The following is a 17,179-nucleotide window of genomic DNA, read 5'->3' on the forward strand; positions in this document are numbered from 1 at the left end:
AAGCATACAACTAGTCACACAAAGTCAGAGCAGTTAGAAAAAAAAAAACAGTAATGGAAACAAAGACACAAAAGTCAAAACTTATCGTCGGCACCAATATCATACACGAACGCGACCAAGGCACGCATCGCAACCAGACTTTCATGCGGGGGTCGGGCACCCAAAACCGTAGATAACGCAAGAGGGCAACTTTCTAGGGCCGCAAGCGAGCGCTGAAGTTTCGATCGTGCATCAGAGTATCGCGTACACAACACCAGTATATGATCTGAATCCTCGTGGGCGCCACAGTCAGGGCAGTTGGGCGAGTCCGCCTTCCCTATCTTGTGAAGCAGCCGAGCAGTATAGACCAGTTTCCGCGGGTGACGTCACAAGGCCGGTGTGGGCAAAACAAATTAACAGAGAGTCCGGGACAATGAGAATAAAGTGACACAGTTTGCCAGAAATTACAATTCGACAACACCTGAATCAATCCGCAATTACACACTGCAATCGGGAGTCGCGTTCGTGTGGTTGCCCACGCAACAATGGCGTCTTTTGTTTGTAAACGGAAAGAGGCCGGAGCCAGTGGATAAGGCACCCCATGGAACGCGGAAGAGACTGAGGGGCGCGGAAACTTAACTCAGGGTCGATCAGCACAGAGGACCGTGCACTGCCAGAAAACCACAGATTCCTACTGAGCCGCTTGCGAAGGGAACGAAGCATGCATTTCGCATCCGATCGCGAAAAGAATACCTTCCGCGTAGACACAAGCTGGTGTGCTCGACACGCTGCAGCGTCAGCTGCATCATTTCCTTGAATTCCACAGTGACCTGGTACCCACTGCAATATCACGTCGTGGCCAGCCGAAGCGCAGGAGTTGTAAGACGTGACGACCTCGGATAGGGGGGCAGAAATGGCGTCAGACACAAACACATTCTGCAACGCTTGTAGGCCACTCTTCCAGTCGCTATAAATAATTCGTGAAGTGGCACTGGTGGAAGACTCGATGTAGTCGAGTGCCAGAGCCATTGCATAGAGCTCCGCAGCAGTCGAGGACGTACGGTGTGATAACTTAAAGGGACTATCGCATCCTGGAACGTATGTATGATACCGAAAGGGTACTGTTCCTCACCGCTTCAGAGTCAACTTTGCCAAATTTCTCTTCCGAAAACAGCTAACATATTAAGTAAACGAGTTTTAAAGGTCCGCATTCCATCTGCGGCCACGACGATGATGACGTAGGCCAGGCGCACGAATTCGAGCGCAGCGCAGGCGATTGTCTCCGAGATCGTCTGCTTGGCGTTCGCATCGCACTCTACTAAGTGAAAAGTCCTCGGTAAATACGCTGACTTTCGCTTACCAGTGTGAGTGCAGACGTAACCATGTTACGTGAAACACGGCGTTACGCTCCTGGCTGTACGAACACGTTCAACGTTAACCAGAAACAACATTCCGCGAGCCGGTAACAGAGAAGACGCCGTCCCCTAGCATTCCGCCTCGCCCGGTTGCCAAGGCTACCAAGGTCCCTCAGGCCGCTCCGTGATTGGTATTCTCCATGTCAAAGAGAGCGCAGTGATTGGCCTCGTCCGTGTGACGTTTCCAGAGAGGGAATCCAGGAATGCGTCGTCTGCTCTTGCCAAGTTTTATATCAAACTACACAGGAACAACGCTGCCAATTCGCGTCGGGTTTTCGGCGTTATTATCAGTGACGAACGCGGAATAAAAAAGCACTACAGTTTCGGAATCGACCGGGACGGATGCGATAGCCCCTTTAAGAGACCCTTGAACGGGGAGATCCGGGATCACGTAAGCACAAGTAGACCCTGTTGCCGTGCTGGAAGCGTCTGTGAACACAGCCATTCGGTCGCTGTACTGCGTCGTCAGGTCCAGACTGCGCTGATGGGCGACGCAGCTTGACACAGCTTTCTTGTCGGGAAGTCCGAGGACCACCGTGCTAGCTACAGGGGCTTGAAAGGTCCATAGTGGACTACGCTGTTGGAACGGTGGCCTGTGCGCTGGGATTGATTCTTATATATGGCATTACTCCGTTATGAATGCTTGAAAAACGTAGTCTTTGAATGGCCGAAACTAACGGATGCTTGAACCAGGGTGTCGAACCGAAACGTTTTTCGTTCCGGTTCTATCATAAACGGTCCGGTACCGGTTGTGCACCGGAGCAAAAAAATAACGGTTCATACCGGTTTTAACCGGTTCCGCTTCTGGTGTGCATATTAATTCCCAGAAAAAAAAATCAATGTTGCAAAATGCAAAACCCGTTTGTCGTGATGTCATACGTAAAGTACTTTCTTGCTGGATTGGTGAGATCGCGTCCCATCCGAATGTATGTTGCTGCTTCCTAGCCAGCAAGCACTACCGCACGAGTACGACGCAAATCGAGGAACACCTTCACTCACAAACGCGCTCGACGGCTCTGTGTTCTTTTCTTCGTGTCCTGTCCACAAAAGAGGCGCCACTTCGCACGCGCTTGCCCTCACGGATACGTAAATGTATTCGGGTGCGTTTTCTTATTCAACCCGAGTAGCCAGGAGTTGGTTAACGACGTCAGAGCCTTTATCATCACGTGACTCCAGAGTAGACACCTTTGACCGTAATTTTCGAACGGCTAGAGTTACTCTGCGCTGAAAATGGCGGACTGGCCTGACGGGCTAGACGAAGTGGTGGTATACTGCCTGTTTAACAACTTACCGCACATGCGTGCACTCTAGCAGATTTTGAAAATGTTCGACAGTTTTTAACCAGTCCTACATTTCCAAATTGAACACCACCGAAACTGTCTGTCATCAGGACGGTTCGTAGCAGACGACGTATCGTCATCCGCTATCTTGTGTGTGACGTCAGAACGACGGCTACCCTTCTTCAGAGCAGAGTAGAGAAGAGTTGCTACTCCTGGCTACTCTGGCTTATTTTCGCCGCATTGTTATGACGTCATTTCTGCTAATCTGGCTACTCTGGCTATTTTTCGCCGACTGAGAGTAAGTCGGAGTTGCCAAAGTTGAATAAGAAAACGCACCCTTCAACTTCGCTGCTCTCAAACAAGGGACGCGTTGCGCGACATTACCGATAGAGAAGCCGTTACGCAGCCTCCTTGGGTCACTGTTTAGTTGAGTGAGAGACCAGAGAGAAGAGTTTGGGCGGATGAAATTAAAACGAACACAACGGCATATTGGTAGAGAGTCACAACCGGTCACATGTACCTCTAAGTCTATGTGCGCGAGCGATAAAACGTTACAAAGGGAGCCTAAGGGTCATAGTATACCGACATACATTCCACCGTAACCGTAACCCTCGTGAAGTATCCATGACATGACTTCAGAACACGCGACGTCAGTTTCATTCGCCTATTCGTAATCCAAACCGGCGAAGTTTTTTCTTTGACCAAAACCCGTTAAATAAATTTTTCGGTTTCCCTCCTGAGCGAAAAAAAAAGGTATACGCTTTCGATTCCGTTCCGGTTGGCACCAAAATAGCGCTTTTTTCGGTTTTCGGTTCTGGTTTTCGGTTCGCTCCGACACCCTGGCTTCAACAGACGCGTAGAGAGACGGACGTAGTGACGAAAAGACTATGTTGCACGTAGCGCCTGCAAGGGGGGCTCCCTAATTGGATGGCAGTTACGATAGATGAGAATAAACGGCGGCAAAATTTTTAGATGTGCGCCACAATACCTTCCTGAGAAAGTTTTTCTTTGATTTAGAAACTTTTTCTGCAGATCGTCTTCCAACATAAAACTAATTGGTCTCAAACATGGGCCACAACAAAAATGGCCGCCGCCGGGTCGCCGAGACCACGAAGTTTTTTACAGCATGTTAACGAGAATAATGACATGTTGTTTCGGCACAATGTCACATTGTACTAAAGTCAAATAAACAGGCTGTTCAAAATACTTGTTTAACAATGTTATGGTCTCAAGGCCCCTCGCTTTTTCTCAATATTTTTACCTGTACCACAAAACCTGCCGTAGAGGCTATGCACTCGGTTCGCCGAAGAGAAGTGAAGTGAGTTTGGGGAACTCACTAAATTGTTAGTGCACTTTCTGCCGAGTGTCACTAAAAGATGTCGTGTGACAGCATACGAATGACACTAAGCGCAGGTGTCACTCGTTGAAAGTGACACTAAGTTAGTTTGTGTGACAGGGGTATAAGTCGATCGAAGACATTCGAGTGGTGTTCCCGTTTCAAAAGAGGACGCGGATCCTTTTAAGACGACCCCCGCCTAGGCAGGCCGTCCACGGGCCACAACGAGGAGAATGTGGTACGTGTGCGAGAAATCATTCGCGCTGACCGACGTCTGACAATCAGAGAGGTTGCAAATGATGTTAGAATAGCGCCAGAAGGTACTGAAACAATCCTGAAACACGCCTCCGTGCCGCGTTGCGCAGACGCCGCCCTGAGAAGTGGCGCTCCGCAACTCGAACTTGCGCCATGACAACGGTCCTGCTCACCGGTCTGCCACCAAAAATGAGTTTTTGGCGAAACACAATATCCCGTTGCTCCCCCCCCCCCCTTCCTTACTCCCCTGACCTTGCTCCATGCATCTTTTTCTTGTTCCCGAAACTGAAGAAAGCAATGAAAGGTCGCCGATTTGATGAAGTGGAAGAGATTCAAGCCAACGCAACGAAACTAATGAGGTTTATTCCAAAAGGTGACTACCAGAGGTGCCTTCGTCAGTGGCAGCAACGTTAGAATATAAGTACATACAATCACAAGCGAACTACTTCGAAGGAGGCAAGACCTGCTAGCCGCTAACTATATGCAATCACTCACACAAAAAATAAATAAATATAACCCAATAAATATAAATAAATCAGTCCCGGAATTAGATGATCGGACATAACAGTTTAAGAGATCAGAAGTACCATTTTGACATTTTCTCATTTTCCTTACACATATACGAACATATTTACTTTCTTTATTTACGTAAGTGATGTACCTGTGATGTCGGAGCGAATACCTCCATAAGTTTACGAAAAGCACATCGACGCGTGGTACCGCACGGTGCAACAACAGCTTCTGTGCTGTCGATCAACCTTCCAATGGTAACCGGGTATTATTTCCCTGAATAAGCCGCTTTTGCGCAGGTCAGAGCGTTCTATAGTAAAAATACCATCTACTAGAAATGGTCCATAAATACTACACGAAAGTAACAGTTAAGGCTGCCGTAACCACGGTGCGTCCGCAGTGCTATCAAACTCGCGTGTTACCTTCTTATTCATACAGAATTCGAGAAAAAAATAGGAAGGCACTTTCTGTTTGTCCATGCCATGTTTGCCAAACTCAAGCTTTCCATGATCTTCTTTTTTTCAGAAACCGTATATTGCACTTTCACCCTTTCTTGCTTCTTTGCCGCAATAACAATTGTTATTATGAATCCTTGCTGGAAGTAGGGATATTTTGGCTCAACTGAACTCTTATTTACCGGCGAACAGTTTAACTAATTAGCCGATGAGTCAACCCAGACCTGGACATGTAGCTCGTCCGTAATATTCGCACATACAAACTGGAGGTTGTTTCTGTCCACCACTTACTGCATTCTCCTCCCCTGTGGACGCCTCCGATGCCTCCTGTGACGAAGATGGGAATCCCGACTTTGTGACAAATTGCCATCGTAGCAGAGACTGTCGTCCCTCCGTTCAGGCCCTGCATACATTAGAAACAAATCGCTATTAGTGTAACTAATGAAATAGGCGGACTAACATACAAAAGCCCGGGAACAGAGATCACACTCACCTTTGCAAGTACAACTGGGAGGTCTCTTCGCGACACTTTTGTGCAGTCGGCGCTCTCCCTGGCCAGTGATTCGAGAAGCGCATGACGTGTCCCTTGAGAGGAAGAGTGTTGAGAATTGCAATATACCCATGCAGTCATGGTCACAAATATACCTTTACCACAATGCACATGACGACATTCAGCTATATTCGCTCTGAAACAATCATCAAGCCTATATCTATCTCATTAATGTCTCTATCTAATGTCTAATCTAATGTCTCTATCTCTTCTTGTCCCCCTGGACAAGAAGGCAACAAATAGCACTATGAATATAGCATTCAATGAATGGAAACTTCCACAAGAGGCGAGGGCTAAGATCGGTACTTTCACGTGTATTCCCACCGCGTATTCTTCAATCTCATCCTTCTTTCACCGTTTTTTTAGTTTATCATTTATTTCCTAATTTTTTTATTTTTTTATTTTTTTATTCTTCTTTCATTTCTTTTTCTTTGCGGAATAGCAAGCCGACGTCCCGTTTGGCTGACCTTCCCCTCCTTTTTTTTCGTTTGTGTCTAATAAATATCCCCCCCCCCCCACCGAAGAAAGAATGCAAAGCAAAGCAAAATGATAATAATTTGTGGCTTTAACGTCGCGAGACAACTATGGTCATAGGCGATGACACAGTGGTCGGCCTGTGGTCTAATCTTGCCCACCAGAGGATTCTTTAACGTGTTTTGAACCTCGACACACGGCACACCCTATTTCGCGTCCCTCGCGGAAGACGGCGTGTTTAAAGGAGTACTGAGGGCCATCCAAAAAAATTTCAGATTAAGACATCTGATGAAAGTGTATGTGTCATTATACCGAATAGCGCAAAAGGTTTTGATGCGTGCAATTTGTTTCCCAGAAAAAAACGCACATAAACATAGCTCCGCGCTTTCACCCTTAACTCGCCATTCCAGCCATAACGAGGATGAGGATGTATGATGGCACGTCACCGATGACGGCATAAGGAGACTCGTTCTGGTTCGCCGGTCAGTGGGGGTCAGCGCCTTGTCCCTTTGCCGCCGTAAACCTGTTTTGCCAGTTTTCGGCCGAAGCATTACCGAGCAAGGAGAAATGCTTTATCAGAACCCCGAACAGCCGAGTAGCAGACAACAGCGGAGTAGCAGACAACATTTCTCTAGGCCAATCAGCGAGCGTTCTCCTTATAGCGTCAGCGCGAGGTTCCAGGCAGATCACAGGCTGGTACTGCTCTTCCCCACCGTTGCGCACGGTCGCTTTTTGCGGCGTATTTTAAATTCAATTTCCGCGATAATTATGACTGTGGTGTAAATTACTTCGCATGGTGCATCTTACTGGCAAACTTAACAGTTTTATATGAAGAAAACTGGGTGTTAAAAATGACTTCTGTGCTACTTTAAAGGGACGGTCGCATCCGTCCCTGTCGAGTTCGAAACCATAGCGTCATTTCATTCCACCTGGACCAATGACCACGGTATCGAAAGTCTCACGTGAAATAGTGGCGTACTTTCGCTGTTATCCGACGGAATACGTGACAAGAGCAGACGATGGATGTTGAGAGTATGCCAGAATTCCTTCTCTAGAGAAACGAGAAAACGTCACTCCCTAATGATGAGCTCCGTCAATGGGTGCGCGATCTCGAGAAAAGGAATGCCGCGGACGTATCCTCTGAGTGCCGCGCTCTCACTCTCGCCACCAAGTTGCTGGAGTTCTCGGCCGGGATCGAACTCGCAACCTTGGGATCAGCAGGCGGACACGCTACCAACTGATACACCGAGGGCGGTGCAAACCGCAGTGATGGCCACTAACTACTTCTACAGTAGTTTAACTATAACTACTAACTACTTCGCGATGGTGTAGTTTAACTAGTAGTTCAACTACTTTTCAGGGGAGTAGTTAAAACTACTTCTTTAACTACTGCAATGTAGTTTAAGTACATCTATAACTACTTAACGTTGTCCATCAACACCAATCCCTTGTAGTGTTCTTGGACACCTAAATATGAATCACACGGAATGATAAATTTTGGCTCAAGCCATTCCTACGACAGTCAAATACAGAGCTTGCGGCGGGATTCTTTCTGTGCCTACGCGATAAACTAAGTTGCAGAATTGCTTCACAGTAAATGAGGCTTCACTGGACAAGCATTAAAAGTGAAGAATTAGTACACATGCACGACGCAATTGCTCTGCACCTCCGTTCTCATCAAACAAGTAGCTCAAGGTAAAAGTCGGAAGCACAATCGTGCCGTAAAGCTTGCGGCAAAATCGGAAGTAGTTTGCGCCTTCAGTAACCTAACTACTGTAGTTTACTTAAAATAGTAGTTTAACTAGCAGTTGCCAGTACATTTCTTTAAGTAGTTGATAACTACTTTTTAACTACAATCTCGTAGTTTAACTAGTAGTTTAACTACGTGTAGTTGACTACTGGCCATCACTGGCAAACCGAAACCAAAGGCGTAGTAAAGCAATACGTATTACGCTAAAAACGTCGTACTGTTCGCTAAAACGTGATACCTCGACGTCTTGCCAAGAACATTATTGTCTAAAACGAGATTCGGAAAAGTTTGGGTTTCGATTCACAAGGCCACCGCCAAGTCATTGCAGTGCCTAGCGTTTGATACCCAACGGGTGGTGTCCCCTTTTGACGTAGGATGTTCCACGAGCACTTTCAGTTGCGCTCAAATGCTTCGTCATATCGTGACGTATACGTGAGCTGCATGAAAGAAATGGCGAATTCCGGTGGTCATTTCGTGGCAACTTTTTCTGCAAGATCCCGCCTGTTGTCGCCACTTTTGCCAGACTTCGCATCTTCACGGGGCGCCTCCGAGCGCAAGGAATTTGCCAGCTAGCACTTTTTCCGCCCGGCCTCGAAGCGACAGGGCAGAGGATTGCCGAATTATATTGGGTGTCGTCACATCCACATCGTGAGGGTGGCAAGGGACCTCATTGGCTCGCACGTCGAAATTCACGTGTGTTAGCAGACGACGGAATCCGAAGACGAGCGACCGCGATGCCCCTGGCGTAATCCAAGCGCCTAAAGCCGCTAGATTAATTGCACTCATATTCGGGTGGCAACGGTCACGTGATCCAGCGCGGGCGCCGACCTAGCAATTTCCGAGCGCTAGGCTGCGTTGCCACGAAATGGCCACCCGAATTCGCCAAAAGAAAGCGAGCGCATGGGTGCGCGAAGAAGCTAGGCTGTGGCTCAACCGCAATAAAAAGCAACCCCTCTTTTTTGCGGTCATGCTCTGTACCAGTTGGCACTGGCCGCCCGGCACTGTTTTGCCGGTATTTTACCACAAAAGCTGTTTCATGGTGAAGCGTACAAAAGTAGGCCTGAAAAAATAGATGATAACTCGTGGCTTTATGTCGCGAGACAACTGTGTTAAAAATAAATGATTTCTCGTAGAATAAATGATCTCTGGTTTCCAGGCTTTGCTTTCTATGTACGAGTATCGTGCAAAACAAACAGTCCAGACGACCAAAACAGTATGTTTTTGTGCACACTGCTGTGTGAGCGCATTCTCTCTTAAATACGCTTCTCTTTGACGCTCTCACACAATATATCTTTCTCTCTCTATTTCCCTCGCAATATACTCTGACACTCCCCCTCTCGCGCATCTGTAACTTCGAAACAATGTTGGTGCAACGAGATAAGTAAAAACTCATTCGGTGCACATAAATCACAGGACACATCGATGATGATGATTGGTGTTTTTATGGCGCATGAGCAACTTATAGGCCCTAATGCGCAAAGAGAGTGTTAAATGAAGTTCCAAATGGTTAAAACAAAAATTGATAGGTTAAAACCGAAACATTGCGAAGAGTAGAAACAAACTGAATGATATAATAAAAGAAATGCAAAGGACTTCAAAAATTACAAGTCAGTTATAAAACCAATACTAAAGGGTAAAGGGGGTTCCTCCCACATCAATAGTGCTGGGGGTGAAGTGGCAAATTATATCGGTAAAATCCATAAAAGTGGCGACACCAGTGGGATTCATATGAAGGACATGTGATGAGGACGTGTAGCACGGAGAGGCGCACCTCACAACGGGTACGTTGGGGTGGCTCTTCAGCACGAAATAACAAACTGTATGCCAGAAGCGCATGTCCAATCCTCAGGCGCGATAGAATGACTTCGTGCATGCGATTCTTAGAATTTTGCATAACATTACTTATACTTCTTTTGACCAGTCGAAGCTTGTTATTTATGTGCACGTCGCAAAACTGTTGCCATTTCCGATTAACTGTCCTCCTCAAGGCTGGTCTCAGGTCCTGAGTACGAACATCAAACGCTGCTATATCACCAAAAAGTGCAGCTGCAACAGTAGTGTCTTCTAGTTCGTTGCCGGGTATCCCGACATGACTGTGGACCCAACAAAAGGACAATCTAATGCATTTGTTTATTATTCTGCTGATCAGGCATTGTGCCCTCAAGACAATAAGGTTTTTTGTAAGTTGCAGGTGCCTTGTATAGAGCTGAGGGAATCAGTGTAAATGACCGATGACTTTATGTGACGTTGCAGTATGTAATTAAGTGCAAGGATTATCCCTACATTTCTGCACTGAAGATAGACAGGATGTTCTTTAAACGATGTGACCGTGTGCAGGCCTCCGTCACGATCGCACACGAGACGCCTGTGTCTGTCTTCGATCCATCAGTATAGAACGCCACATGTTCTCCAAGCCGGTCTTTTAAGGAGTAAAACGCCTGTTGGAGACAATTTGTGGAGTATCCCGCTTATTATATCGAGTTAATGAGGAGTTGTATTCTGGAGCCGGCTGCCACGTAGGGACTCGTGCACCACTGTAGGGACACGTAAGAACTCGTGCAAACGGTTTTCTCGGATGAAAATAGGGGGGGGGGATATGTTTAATACAATAAAAACAGAAGAAAAAAATGAAAATAATCAGCCAAGCTAATGCTGGCTTGTTATTCCAAAAAAAGAAAAACTCAAAATAAACAAAAATAAAAAAGAAAAGAAAAAAGTGAGGGAGAAAAAGTCAGCCAGTGCAGTACAGGCGCGACATGGCACACGAAAGCCCAGTCAGAGGGCACACGCAAGGCCCGAGTCTTTCAGGAAGCGGAGCAGGGCTGTGGTGACGGCCCATTGGTTAGGCTGAGGAACGAGAACAAGGAGGGTGGCCATGCAGCTTTACGCAACCGTTGGGGTACTGCGCGCAGACGTGCATTGTGCTCTTCCTGAGTGGACCCCGTTATTAAAATTTCGTCTAAGTAGGCTCCGACGCCCACTAATCCAGAGGGTAGCGTGTCCATGTATCTTTGAAATATGATCGGAGCCACGGATACACCAAAAGGTAAGCGAGTGACCCGGAAGAGTCCTTTGGGTGCGTTCAACGTAAGCAGCTCTGACGTGGGTTTGTCCACCCGAAGCTGCTGGTAGGCCTGTTGAAGATCTAGCTTCGAAAATATCTTGCCCCCCTGGACGATACTGAGCATGTCGTCCACTGTCGGTAGTGGGTATGCAGCTTTCGCCACAGCCATATTTACAGTGCTTCTTTAATCACCACACAATCGAAGTGTGCCGTCCTGTTTGCGCACAGTTACAAGAGGCGTAGCCCAGAGCGAAGATGAAACAGGTTCAATGATTCAACGTCATGATTCCTTGATGCTGAAGCTTGCTAAGCTCTTTGTCGACGTCATGTCTTAATACTAACGGCACGGTGCGACTCTTCAGGAATTTCGGAGCAGTGTTCCGCTGTACGTCAATATGTATAGGATTTCCTTCATGTCCAGTCATGTTGCCCTGGAATACTTCCTTGAACTCGTCCAGCAAGGCTTGACACTCTGTTGCGGTGACTGTATTAATCCCAGTCACTGAAATTCTCAGAGGTTCGAACCAGTCCCGTCGAAGAAGGCTTACGCGGCAACCAGCTACGACGTAGAGATCCAGTTCAGCCTCTGTGTGCTGTAGCTTGACGTGCACTCTCGCTTTGCCTCGTACCTGTAGTGGAGTACCAGTCCACGTCCTTAGGTCAAAAGTTGCGCTGTGCAAAGTAGGCCTGTCGTTATCCCAGAGGTGGTGAAATGTTTCTTCGCTTATGATGGAGAATGATGCTCCCGAGTCCACCTCGAAAACGCAAGGGCGGTTGTCTAACGTTACCTCTATGGTGTAACGATTCGTTGCTTGTCTCGAGGTGTGTAGTGAGAAAAGGTCTGCCCACGCCTCTGCCTCTGTAGCCTCAATGCAGTTTGTTTGCCGGTGTTGTTGAGACAGGCGAGCGTTAACGTGATCGTGATCAGTAGTCCTACCAGACTGCTGCCGCTTCTTACTGATGCAAGTCTTTCCAATATGTCCAGTTTTCTTACAGAAATTACAGACTGACTTCCGAAATCGGCAGTTCTGAGCATTGTGATCTCCATTACAACGGTAACAACGGGAAGTCTGTTTGGTCCCCGTCTTTGAATTCCGTTGCTTTGTCGTAGTGTGGAGAATCTTGTTGCCTTCCGTATACTACGCATGCTTGACTGTTGCTGGACTGTCGGCTTTTGCTATGCTTTTGCTATGTCGAAAAGCTTTTGCTATGTCAAAAGCTTTTTGAAAGGTGATACTCCGCTCTGAGAGCAATCGCTGCTGTACATGGACGTCACGTAGCCCACAGATGAATCGATCCCGCAACATTATCTCCAGTGTAAGAGTCGCGGTTGCAGGAGTTCCGACAGTAGAAGGAGTCGTTGTGGTTGATGCCTCTGGCTCGGTTGCGCGTGACGTGGATGGCGTTGCAGCCGGTGACGTACCAACCGTCTGCGATGTTCCAGCGTACAAGGTGCCAAAGTCGCAGTCCTTGGCGAGAGCTCTCAAGGCATCAACGTATTCTGAAATGCTTTCCTGGGGTCTTTGATCCCTCTTGTGGTAACGCCATCGGCCTAGCAGTTCGGACGGTCCCGTCTAGAAATGGAGATTTAATTTGTCCATAATTTCATGATAGGGTACCTCTGATGGCGATAACGGATGTAGGAGATCCCGAACCTTGTTGTAGGTTTCTTCTCCGGTGCAAGTGAAAAGCAACGCACGCTTCTTTGCTGCGTCCCGTACGTCATTTGCCTCGAATAGAAACTCGAGACGTCCACGCCATGATGTCCAGTCTGAGCCGGCATGAATTCTCCAAGTCTTGCGTGGTTCATGCTGCTCCCTCGTCGCCAGTATTATAATGTAGATTTATTGTACTTGCCAAAGAATCCACCAATATCACACAACGTCAGTCCAACTGCGCAGTTGGTTCCAAAACGTCCGTTCTACACTTCTTCGTCTACCTCTCTCCCGCCCATGACCATAGGGCTGCCTACAACCCCAACAAGGGTCGAGACGTCGTACAAAGCCAGTGATGCACACAGGTCAGTCCAATGGCGTCGTTCAAGGAACAGCCAGGGGCGGATTACTGGCCACTTGTCGGTGCGTAGCGCAGCGTCGTCTCCATAGTAACGCGTGCTGCAAGTGACCCGCTTCGTCGTCAGAAGGAAGAAGTGACCTTACTCGCAGCCCGTCACCGTCGCCGTGCGTGCGCCGTTCGTAGCCATTGGGCGAGGAGGTCAGCCGACCCAAAACGCTACGATGTTCGTCGTTGAAAATGGCGCTTGTGTACGCGTTTCTAGTGGACAAAGGAGCCGCTTCAGTGAAGTCAACGAGGACATTTCGTGCTCACAAGGATGTCTTCACGTGGTTGTCGGAAGAGCAGTTTGTTTCCTTCTTCCGACTGTCCAAAGCCTCGTGTATACACATACAGGATGTATATGGAAACATGGACATGACAACGAGTGTTTCCCATGCAGGGAATGTTATCACCCGCATAAGCTGAGTTAGTGTGTTTGTAACCCACCATTGTGAGATTAACTTCGTCTTGCACAAACATGACAGTCCTATATTTATGAAATATTTGGACACTGCAATAAAAAATGAAAAAAACTAGCAATACTTGCGCTATTCATTTGTATGCCTTTTCTGCAGAAGCTTGTGCGCAAAATATTGTGATATTGGAACCAGTTCCTACGGGAATGAGCCAGCACATATTTTATTGTCCGTATTGTTAGTAACTCTGATTGGCAAACCTAGTATAGGTGGTCAATGCTTCCTGCGGTCCGCCGTTGTTGTTCCACCATTCTCCTTCGTTCTTCAAGGAGTAGGTGCGATATTGATGGTGGCACCTGCCTCCTCCTCCGTCGACATCTGCCTCCGCTCCGCACATGTTGAGCTTGGCTGCTTGCTGTAGCCGGCAACTCTCTGGAAGCTTAAGCGAATAACTGCTTAGTTTCGTTGTACAACTAAAAAGTAGGAGGTCACTCGAAAAGCTCAGCAAGCACACCGTAAGTCCACCAAATAACTTTATCCTCGTCAGTATAGCAATCCTCCACGCGGCGTATTGTGCACAGATCACCCTCCTCGTCTTCTACGAATGTAATGCTAAAATAAAATATGCAATTAATCCTCAACACATGTGTCGCGTGAAAAGAAAAAGAGACAGCTCCGAGCACCGAAGGATTCCCTTCGAGACGGCGACGGCAGCAGACGACACTGCGCTGCATTCGCATTAGCTGATTCGTGTCTTACGTGCTCATCTAGCGAAGTATGTGCAAGAAGGTTTCTTTCCACGCGGTAACAAAATTTATATTTCTTAGAGGTAAATACAAAGTAAGTTAATGTCGTCAAATTTAGGCTTTTTGCTTGACAGACTTGCGTCTGCCATCGAGAGTAGCGTCATTGCTCCTCGCGCCGGCGAGGCTCGCCTACCCAGCGGACGACGGTGGCCTTACTGACCACTTCAGACCGGGCGTCGGCAGCACGCGCTTGCCCGACGGTGGGCGTTGCCACGTTATGCCGACGCACCGATGCAATGGCCAGTAATTCGCCCCAGCTCGTGCCGTGGTTCCACAGAAGTCGTCACGTCGACGGCTCGGCCACCTCCGTGACCCCAACTGCCGAACATCCGTTCTTGTTCGTCCCTTTACAGCTGTCCCCGTGCTGCTTCGTCTTCTGAGCTTGTCGAGACTCTGCTTCGTCGTCGTCCGACGTCACAATGTACAGCTGAGAAAGATTTCTGAGTCAAGAAAGGTATTACCTTCTTCCTTGCTTCGGGGTAGCTGATATTTTCTGTAACCTTGATGCGCAAAATCTCCTTTTCTAATTTCCACTTAGCGCAAGATCTTGAGTAAGAGTGGTGATCACTGGAGCAGTTTACACAGCAATCAGGCCCTATACACACTTTAGTATCATGGTCCCGCTGGCCACAACACAGCACGGCCACAGCACGGCAACCAACGGCAGGCATCAGCAGCATGCCCGAAGCGGTTGCACTTAAAGGTACTGTAAAGCAGCACCGATCAAATGTCATTTAGTGTGGCTATTCGATAGTCGAAGCCACCAGGACAAAAATTGTGCAAGTTTCATTCCAATAGACGGTGCAGTTAATTAGAAAATTACAATTAAAGATTACGGGCAACACTGTACTAGGTATTCGAAATGAATCCGTACTTCTGACACATACGGCGGCAACCACATTGCATGCGTATAACACTGGGCCCGACATAACAATCCACCACAATCCACCATAAAATCCGCCCCTGCAATCCACACAACGATCCACATCTGAGGATAAACGGATAAGCGAACTGAAATGAAATGTTGAGCCGTTGAAAAAAATGTGTCAGACGTTCAAGAAGCCAGACAGCGTCGGGACTTGTTTGTTCACAGAGGTTCACAGAGAGAGTTTGTTCGTTCGAAAGAGGCCGCGAACAAAAGGAGCGCGCAGGCGCAGCAGAGAAGTAGGGAGAGCCCCATCGAACAGCGGCCAGCACTGGGTTACTTCGCAAAAACAGGGGTTAACAGGTTAAACTGTCAACAGGGGTTTCAGAATGCATAGGTAAACAGGAAAACTAATAATATGGTTACTAAAATAACGAAGTTCCGATGTCATAGTGTGTAATACCAATTTGCAGTGTTGCCCGCTGTACAGGGGGTTGTTTGACACCAGGCGTCGCACCGCTCCACTACGCCGCAATTTTCATGGCAAATTAAAAATATTTATAGCGCGTTGTCGGTCGTATGGTTCCGCATATGGTATTTAGAAGCAACAAAGTCTCTAGTCACATCACCGGCATATCATGCTTGTCTACTGCTTTACAGTACCTTTAAAGCAACGAAGAGGGTTTGGAATGTATGGATGCACTTCTACAGACAGATATCCTACCTTTAATTTATCGGGCAGCGAAAGACGGTCAAAGGTTTGCAAGAATCTCTTCTACTGGGACATCAATTAATTCAGCGACAGCTACCACCCCACGGCATGTGTTCAGAGTCTTATGCAAGGGCGCGGATATCGGGACCCCAAGCATCTCTCTGGTGGTCAGGATCTGTTGGCAGTCTGTTTCCGATGTACACTTTATGAGAAGGGGTCACCAGATCGCTTAATCTCGCTTATGTATTTCGACAGGGAAGGCACTGCCTTCTCAATAATGAAGGGAGACATTTCCCCAAGTGGGGCATTTTTTTTCTTCCTCTGAAGAGGTAGAAGATACAACGATGTATCTTGACAAGAAAAATTGTTCGTTTGGTTTCGAGACTGGAAGTTTGCCGCCCCTGATCGGAGATGAGGACAAATGTTTTACCACGCAGGTTTGATTACTCGGCATTCCAAAATGTCACCCACACTTCATGTGTATACATGTGGGAAGGTCCCGGAGTTTTAAGGAAAATCAGTCGGCCGGGGCTTGACCAAGACCCCGACCGCCACCGTTCAAGGCTTCTACCCTTCGCCTTTCATCCCCTCGGCACTGTAGGGATAACACTTTGGGACCGGGGGCTGGGGTTCGTGGTGGCGCCACTCCCCAAACACCGTCCTAAGCCAGTGCCCCCTGCGGGGAGGGCACATCGTTACGTTATAGACTGTTGAGTAAAAATCTTAGTGGTGAATCAGGAAATGTATAAAATCCAGCGAACCGGACGAGAGCCGCCAATATTTCGAACATAGACTGGTCTTCTTCTGGGACTGGGACTGTACTTCTTATTGATGAATCCAACTCGCTGACAGAACACTGAAAGCACCCCCATTTTTTCCTTTCACTATCACATCACATCACACTGAAAGCAAAAACGCCTAAAGCCAACAACAACAATTATATTCTGATGATGAATTGGGGAGGTTTTCCACTCTAGGAGTGGGACGCTGCCTAAAGACAGCATCAACAAGAAAGCTTGATTACAATATGTTCACAAAATCTACCGCAGTGGATGCGCGCGTCGCGTTAGTGTTTGAAATTCAGTTACTCTCCTGTTCACTCTATTCACTTACCAACATGAACTTTTCCTTTGTATATCCCCACAGTGGCAGGGATGGCACCGTTAGTACGAACTTGTGCTTCAACCTCTTGTGCTGTTCTACAAATAATAAATAAAAGTAAATTTCTAATAAATAAAACAAACTGACAAACAAGAA

The 17,179-nt window shown here is 47.4% G+C and overlaps 1 protein-coding gene across 1 annotated transcript in view; it reads right to left on the reverse strand.

The window, feature by feature from the left end:
• Positions 1 to 17,179, reverse strand: part of LOC135394256 (uncharacterized) — a 726,492-nt gene that overhangs the window by 609,738 nt on the left and 99,575 nt on the right. Inside the window, exons 4-6 of the mRNA XM_064624922.1 lie at positions 17,036 to 17,121; positions 5,724 to 5,815; positions 5,522 to 5,633 (exon numbers count right to left, since the gene is read on the reverse strand). Coding sequence (XP_064480992.1) covers positions 5,522 to 5,633; positions 5,724 to 5,815; positions 17,036 to 17,121 — 290 coding nt within the window. The remainder of the gene's footprint in view (positions 1 to 5,521; positions 5,634 to 5,723; positions 5,816 to 17,035; positions 17,122 to 17,179) is intronic.

This window comes from Ornithodoros turicata, chromosome 5 (genome assembly GCF_037126465.1).
Source record: "Ornithodoros turicata isolate Travis chromosome 5, ASM3712646v1, whole genome shotgun sequence".
Lineage (NCBI taxonomy): Eukaryota > Metazoa > Arthropoda > Arachnida > Ixodida > Argasidae > Ornithodoros > Ornithodoros turicata.